We start from the raw sequence: 8,464 nt of genomic DNA, 5'->3' as shown, positions 1-8,464 counted from the left end.
AGACACCATTTCGAGCGTGGCCGTTTTCGTGCGGGTGACACGTAAAAGCACCCACTACACTCTCTGAGTGGTTGGCGTTAGGAAGGGCATCCAGCTGTAGAAACTCTGCCAAATCAGACTGGAGCCTGGTGTTGCCATCCGGTTTCACCAGTCCTCAGTCAAATCGTCCAACCCATGCTAGCATGGAAAGCGGACGTTAAACGATGATGATGATGATGATGATTAGTTTTGTGAATTCATTGGAACTTCATAAGCAGTCACCATCACCATCACTTTAAAACATCCACTTTTCCATGCTTTCAGGGAGTCAACTGGAATTTACTGAGGCAAATTTTCTACAGCTGGGTGCCCTTCCTGTTGTAAACCCTCGCCTTTTTCCAAGCAAGGTAATATTTTCCCCATTGCCAAACATGATTTTGCCGAATATTGTTTCTATGATAGTGACATTCACAACTATGTGGTGTCAAGAAGACACAATCACACACACACACTCTCTCTCTCACGCTCTCTGTTTGTTTATCCCCTCACCAATACTTGCTGTTGGTGTGTTTACATCCTCATAACTTAGTGGTTTGGCGAAAACAGACTGATAGAATAAATAGCAGGCTTAACAGAAAATAAGTACTGGGTTCGTTGCATCCAACTAGAAATTCTTCAAGGCACTGCCCCAGCATGGCCGCAGTCTAATGACTGAAACAAGTAAAAGATAAAAGAAAAAATACTCTTTTCCTTGCTTGCATGGGTCAGACAGAGTTTACTGAGGCAGATTTTCTACAAACAGATGCTCTTTCCTGTTGCCAGCCTTTACCTCTTTCTAAGCTTGGTAACATTCCCCCATGGCCAGACATGTTCATATAGAATATTGGAAATGAACGATCCTGCTTGTATCACAGTGACACTCATTTACAACTATCATGTCATGTCACGACATGGAGACACAAACATGCACACACACACAAATATATGTGCCAGGCTTCTTTCAGTTTCCGTCTACCAAATTCACTCACAAGGCTTTAGTAGACTCAAGGCTATAGTAGAAGACACATTCCCAAGATGCCATGCAATAGGACTGAACACGGAACCATGTGGTTGAGAAGCAAGCTTCCTACCACACAGCCATGCCTGCGATAGCAAATTGATAAAGATACATAAGAAAGAGTTTTACAAATTCATATTTCCACTGAGAATAGTGAAATACAATGCTTTTAGACCATTCTTAATGCCATGAGCCTGGAGATAAAGCATCAACTCTTAAAAACCCATTTCAATATTCACATTTTTATTTATTTAGAACTTTTGAAACAGTTTGCCAGACTTATAAACTCATCTTGTTTTAGCCAACAGGGGAGCCATGCAACCTGTTAGAAATAATATCAGGACAATTCTGTGGGAGACGTAGTGTAATGAATTTACAATGGACTATTACTAACTCAGTTGAAATCTCAAATGATACATTCCTATCCAGTGTGTCTGTCTGTCCACCAATTCAAATATTATTGAGCTCAATCATTATCTACATCCATTTCCTCCGACATTGGGGTCTTGATATGAAACTGAATGTATTCAATCAAGATTCTCTTCTTCAGTCTTTACTGTTGTGGGTTGCTCAAACTGGAATACTAGACTCCCCGTGGCATTACTCATAGAGTTACTGGACCATACAAACTCTTTTACCTTGACAAGGAATGACCATCAGAGGTGCTCTCGTACATATGTATTGAGAAAATACTCAATGATTAATTCGAAATGGAGCCCATATTTCACATCTGACTTAGACCTATTACTTGCTTTGCACAGGCGTGACCATCTTGATTTTTCCCTATCCCTAAGTAAACAGAAATTAATTATCTGATGTGTTCTTCCTTTAGTAGGAAGGCTAGCTGGCAGAAACGTTAGCACACCTGGCGAAATGCTTAGAGGTATTTCGTCTGCCGTTACGTCCTGAGCTCAAATTCCGCCGAGGTCGACTTTGCCTTTCATCCTTTCGGGGTCAATAAATTAAGCACCAGTTACGCACTGGGGTCGATGTAATCGACTTAATCCCTTTGCTTGTCCTTGTTTGTCCCCTCTATGTTTAGCCCCTTGTGGGCAACAAAGAAATAAGGGTGCTAGAAATAGTAGCAGCTATTTTTAGCAGGTCGAGCAATCACATACAAGGCTCTCTCGTTAATTACTACGATACGGCATAAGTCAGTTTGTGTGAACCTCGATGTCCTCCTCAAGAGGTCGCAATTTATATTCATAGAGTTTACAAAAATCGCGTGTTATTGAGCTCCAGGTCGGCCCAATGTGAACCGATCGAAAATTGTTACAGCCTTGATCATCCCATCCTTCTCTCAGTCGTTCCATATCTAACACGATCCAAAGTGTCCCTTCCATTTTAAGGTGGTATGGTGCAATTTGAAGGTGAATTTGTTATTATTTCTAGCACGAGCGACAATATACAGACTCCTTCATTTGACTCAAGATGGTAATATTTTGAAGATACAGAAAGTCATGTGTTTAGAACAAAAATTGAAACTCGCAAATTATATATCGACTCCAATACCTACAAATCAATACACGCGCGTGCGTGTGTGTGTGTGTGTTTACGTGTTGTGTGTACTCTTATATATATGCTTGCATTCATGTGTAGATATATGATTGTGGGTGTATTTAAATGAACGGGTTCAATCAAGGAATCTCAACCTTATGGGGATTACGTAATGTACAGAAAATCAATCATTTTCCACCCTTCAAAATAATCCACTTCAAAAACATACACATTACACGATAATTCACTTCGAAAATATAAACAGTGTGTAAACTTGCACTCTAGCTATGTTGTTAGTTAATTATATACAATAATAAAAGATTTGATGGTAAAATAATGTCACGGCCAACTTACACGTTATTTTCGTGGACGGAGACGACAGATCGTTGTTGATAGACACGGCATTTAGACTGAATGAATGACAACGATAGTAATCCCGCAATTAAGGAATGATATATAACAAATAAAATCCTGCCATGCATCGCTTTTAAGAAAATTAATATGTTCGTATTTTTATAAAGTAAAAGAGTTTTAAAGGTGATTTTTTTCTTATGAAACATTTTCTTAAAATGTAATTATTTTTATTTTTGGCAGTAAATTCTTAGGAAACAGAATCTACACAACATTTTCAATTTTTGGTTGAAATTGCTTTTGCGATTTTATCAATGCATAAAATTCCTCACATCCGAGATATTTAACCTCCAAATCACATCGTTTACTGAAATATCAAAAACGAATTTTTTTAATTATCGAAATTTAGCGAAGGACATTGTTATAACAAGGGATATGACTCTCATTTCTTGTCTGAATTATCTTTCTTCAATACTGTCAATTTTATCCTTGCTAAATGGTCTTGCATCTTTGTGAATATCCACACAGTATAAAGGTGTGAATAATAATGGTTTCAAATTTTGGCACAAGGCCAGCAATTTCGGCTGTAGCGGATGGCGAGGTTAAGTTGATTACATCGACTCCAGGAGTCGACAAGTATTTATTTTATCAACCCCGAATAGATGAAAGCACTTAAACCCATAAGGTGTGGATAATATTATAATATTTCGTTTCTACTCCTATATGGTCAATAGTTCCAAAACGTGTTATAGCTGACGAGTTGTAGGTGTGCTGTGAAAATAAAACTATATTTTTAAAAATGCGATAAGGACAGTGAAATTCAAAATATAAAGATAACTATGCTTGATTTATTGGCCAAAGTAAGTCTTTAATATTTTTTTGCACTCTTTAATTATTCATATCTAAAGTATATAAATACCGTTTTTAAATACTTTTAACGTATGCTTATCTACTCTAAAGTCCGACAAAAGTTAAGTTGGGAAGCAACTCTGCGGGACAAGGGAGATAATTGTGTATGTGTGTGCGCGCGTATCGTGGGCACAATAATTATTTGAATCATGATGACGGTGAGTAGTCTTCGATTATTAAGTGTATTTTTATGTATTGCAGTGAAAAGAAGTTTAACTAAGGTTAACACTGTAATTATTTTATTTTATTACACTGGAATTAAATTTTGTAGGACCTCATTAGTTTTAAAAATTACTTTTTTTAACTTCGTAAATTTTGTGATATTCTTCGATTCTCGAGGCGTTACCATAAAGTTTCCCTGCGTCACTGGTTGAGTGAGATTGGACTGGTCAACGGCAGTGAGCATCTAGCTGGCGGTTCATTGGGAGCCAGCCTATGACTCAGGCCTATAGACTTCGTGCCTTATACTTATGTGACTGACTAATTAGAGCAACGTGGCTGCATCAGATTTTACAAATTTACTCCCATGACACTCAAAATGCTTCGCCAAGCTATTCACTTGGAAATCGAATTTGTAGGAAGAAGAGCAGGAGCTCACAGCGGAGCTTGGCTCAATGCGGTGCGATCACTCGTGACTGTCAGCGCATCAACGTTTCCCTGAGGTTTGGACCCCAGATTTGTGATCCTCATGAATGCCGCTGTGGAACCACTGTGGATTTTTTCAGCCTCCGCCCACTGTTGTGCCGTCATAGTGCCGGCTGCCTTTCACACCATGCCACCCCCGACAAAATCATAAAGCATGGCCTAGACGCCGCAGGCTTCCCTTTCCGAACTCGAACCAGCGAGGCTAGACCGATGGAAACGGTAAAAGGCCTGACGGTATGACAAATTTCCCGTTCCGTGACGATATATATGTAGACGAAGGTAAAGAATACGTACACCGGGTGGTGTACGTATTCTTTACCTCTGCCCGTTTATTGTACCCTTTTATTTCATTCTATTTTTATTATTTATCATCCATTCTTCCCTTGCTGGTCCTCACGTCATTCAGGCCACCCGTTGAACCACCTCTATCTTTTTTTTTTATCTGAGAATGGCGCCTTTTAGTTTCGTATATTTGAGATGTGTGTTTTTTCTTTCTCCACCCTGTGGCGATGTAGACAGATTTATTACCACATATATTTAACATCAAATAGCATTCCCTAATTTACTCTCCCAACTGAGATGCGGGAGTCATTATGCATTGTATAGTAATTGTGTGAATATTCCTAAATGTTAAATTTTATTTCATTTTTAATTTAATCCACCTGAAGAAAACTCATTTTACATGATGTAACTGAACTGTTCATCAATAAAAAAAGCATATCTGTAACCTGTCACAAACATAGTTTAACTAAACTATGCTTTGCCATTTTTGTTGCAGTGTTAAAGATAAAACAGTTAAGAATATGAAAACTGGAAAAAACCCTGATTCATTGGGAATTACCTCTGAAATGCTTAAAATATCCAGCAGAGTAGAATATAACCTAGTCAGCTAAGTGGCGTGCCATTTGACCAATGCATAGAGAAGGACAGAGAGAGCAGGAGATGCAGTAGATGACGTTGCTAGAAGTGCAGGTAAAGGAGTCAGTGATATGATAGGGTCGATGATGGGTGCCTGTGAGGAGGGTGGTGTTGGAGAGGTAAGGGCAAGTGCGCCACCGTGGGCGGAAGCAGGGGAACAAGCTGGGTTGGAAGGTTGGGTTAGGGAAGAAGCTGTGGACCAAGAGATCTCATAGGTTCTAGACTCGTTTGAAGGAGGGGAGGGGTCGGTTAGGGAAGATGTGCAAAGTGGAGAGGTTGAACTGGAGTCACTGGAAGGCTCGAAGAATGGTGCGTTACAGAGGTAGGGTGGTGGGATGGTAGGTGAGAGGAAACAAGAGATGGGTGACAGTGGAGGAGAGAGCAGATGCATGGTCCACGGAACATGCTCTGGCAAGAGCGGTATGGATAGTGGTGAGGGGATATCCATGTAGGATGAAGTGGCGAGCCATGAGTTGAGACTGAGTCTCAAAGCTATGGTCGTCACTGCAGAGCCTATGTAGATGGAGGAATTGGGAATAGGGGATGGAGAGCTTGGTGTGTTTATAGTGGATGGAGGTGGAGTGAGGAATGCTGACCGAAATGTCGAGAAAGGCAACGGAAGTGTTGGAAATAGTGCAGGAGAAGTAGAGGGCAGGATGGAAGGATTTGACAAAAGAGAGGAAGGAGTCTTGATGTTTGTGGAAGAGTGAGATTGCACCGATACAGTCATCAATATAATGACCGTATAGTTTGGGAGCGGGACCAGTGAAACTTGAGAATATTTGGGCCTCAACGTAGCCAATGAACAGGTTTGCATAGTCGGGGACCATTCTCATTCCCATGGCCACTCCCAAGAACTGCTGATAAAAATCACCCTCAAACTAGAAGCAGTTAAGTGAGAGGACATGTATGTATGTATCTATGTATGTATGTGTGCAGGATTGCAGGGAGAAGAGATGACAGGTATGGCTTTTCCTAATTGAGGTTAGCTGTAGTGGATTTCCTGCTTACAGCCATTGGAATGAGAGGTGAGCAGCAAAGAGTGTCTGTGTGCAGGATGGGACAAGCAGCTTGCTTTGGAGCAAGAGAGAGGAGTTAAGCTGGAAGCCAGGAGGAGACGAGGAGCAGTGACTTGGCCACCTCTGCTGACCCACCAACAGGAGTGTCTTACAGTTCAGGGTTGAAACACTCAATGAACATTGGATACCATCTAATGACATCACTTCCTCCTAGTTAAGGCTCCATTCATTTTGGTGAATGTAAAAAGCACCTCCTTATAGGTGTTACTAACATATATAAATATATGTATATATATATACTCTTTTACTTGTTTCAGTCATTTGACTGTGGCCATGCTGGAGCACCGCCTTTAGTCAAGCAAATCGACCCCAGGACTTATTTTTTGAAAGCCCAATACTTATTCTCTCAGTTTTTTTTGCCGAACCACTAAGTTACGGGGACGTAAATACACCAGCGTCGGTTGTCAAGCGATGTTGGGGAGAGGGGGGACACAAACACAGACACACAAACATATACACACACAAACATATACACACACATACATATATATATATATATACATATATACGACGGGCTTCTTTCAGTTTCTGTCTACCAAATCCACTCACAAGGCTTTGGTCGGCCCAAGGCTATAGTAGAAGACACTTGCCCAAGGTGCCATGCAGTGGGATTGAACCCGGAACCATGTGGTTTGTAAGCAAGCTACTTACCACACAGCCACTCCTACGTCTGTGTGCATATGTATTTTTTTACCTCCATCTTCCTTTTCTCTTGGACTTTCCTCTGTCTCCTGTTTCTGACGAAGAGCTTTGCTCAAAACATAAAACCACCTTTCTTTCCTTCCCTGGGTGTCTGCTAATACTTTGTATGTACCACGTCCTCGTGTTGTTGATTTTTTCTTGTGTTCTTCGTTGTTTTGGGGATTTACCATATATATATATATATATTTGGATTTACTATGTATATATATAATGTATGTATGTATGTTTGTGTATGTATACATGTATATGTATGTATGTGTGTGTGTGTCTATATATGTGTATTTATGTGGATGTGTGTGTGTGTGTGTGTGTATATATATATTTCTTTGGGTTTAAAATTATTTTAAAATCTTTTTATTTAATTTTATTTATCCTGTTTTATTCTTTTAAGACTGTAACATTTTATTTTAACTTCAATTTTTTACTTTCATCCAGTATTGGGACCATTACCCTTTTATCATAGTCTTATTATTACCCCATGGTTATTGGCATTGTTATTTCTGTTATTATTTTGGAAGATAATCATAATGTTATTTTCTTAAAATTATTGGTATTTATATTATTAATATTGATGTTGTTGCTATTGCTGCTGTCACTTTCAGCATAATTGTTTTGGTATAACACATTACTCTGCAAGTTTATTCTAATCCCCTATATCTTAGTTTATCTTAATGCTAAATTTAGGAACTTCAACTTCAGATAAAATGTAAACACTTACCCTTTTATTAATTTATATCTTAAAACCTGAATAATCAGGTCAACATACAGTAACAACTTAAACTTGACATCACTCCACTTGTAACAACATCTCTAGATCTATCAGTACTTATATACTGATGATAAGAGCATTCAGTTCATGGCATGTGTTATATGAATAACAATAGTAAACTTTCACTCTCTAACAGTATTCCTCCACTATGTTAGAGCCATGACAAGATCATATCAAATTTCAACACAATGGCTGGAGAATATCTAAACTATATACAATGCTAATATGGTAATGGGTGCTAACCTATGTCTGTCACTGACCCTCTTCCAAATTTGGCAATATATGTATACACACAGACATCATCATCATCATCGTTTAACGTCCGCTTTCCAAGCTAGCATGGGTTGGACGATTTGACTGAGGACTGGTGGACCAGGTGGCTACACCCGTCTCCAATCTGATTTGGCAGAGTTTCTACAGCTGGATGCCCTTCCTAACGCCAACCACTCTGAGATTGTAGTGGGTACTTTTACGTGCCACCGGCACGAAGGCCAGTCAGGCGGTACTGGCAACGACCATGCTCAAAATGGTGTATTTTACGTGCCACCTGCACAGGAG

General features: G+C 39.5%; 2 protein-coding genes across 6 annotated transcripts in view; one reads left to right on the top strand and one right to left on the bottom strand.

The window, feature by feature from the left end:
* Positions 1 to 2,991, bottom strand: part of LOC106881397 (uncharacterized) — a 10,546-nt gene extending 7,555 nt beyond the window's left edge. Inside the window, exon 1 of the mRNA XM_014931774.2 lies at positions 2,888 to 2,991. The gene's annotated coding sequence lies outside the window, so the exon portion shown is untranslated. The remainder of the gene's footprint in view (positions 1 to 2,887) is intronic.
* LOC106881398 (bifunctional protein GlmU) overlaps positions 1 to 8,464 on the top strand; it is a 23,520-nt gene that overhangs the window by 2,524 nt on the left and 12,532 nt on the right. Inside the window, exon 1 of one of the 5 annotated variants that reach the window (XM_014931775.2) lies at positions 3,370 to 3,744. The exons of 1 other annotated variant lie outside the window; for it this stretch is intronic. In XM_014931775.2, the coding sequence (XP_014787261.1) occupies positions 3,724 to 3,744 (21 nt within the window). In that variant the 5' untranslated portion in view covers positions 3,370 to 3,723. Of the gene's footprint in view, positions 1 to 3,369; positions 3,745 to 3,849; positions 3,952 to 4,277; positions 4,673 to 5,374; positions 5,411 to 8,464 lie in introns of those variants that run through there. 3 more of the 5 variants (XM_014931776.2, XM_052976586.1, XM_052976584.1) reach the window with 3 other exon arrangements.

The sequence above is a fragment of the Octopus bimaculoides genome, chromosome 25, assembly GCF_001194135.2.
Source record: "Octopus bimaculoides isolate UCB-OBI-ISO-001 chromosome 25, ASM119413v2, whole genome shotgun sequence".
NCBI classification, from domain to species: Eukaryota; Metazoa; Mollusca; class Cephalopoda; order Octopoda; family Octopodidae; genus Octopus; species Octopus bimaculoides.
Note: the sequence above shows the minus strand (reverse complement) of the source record. Positions and strands in the feature narration are given on the sequence as shown.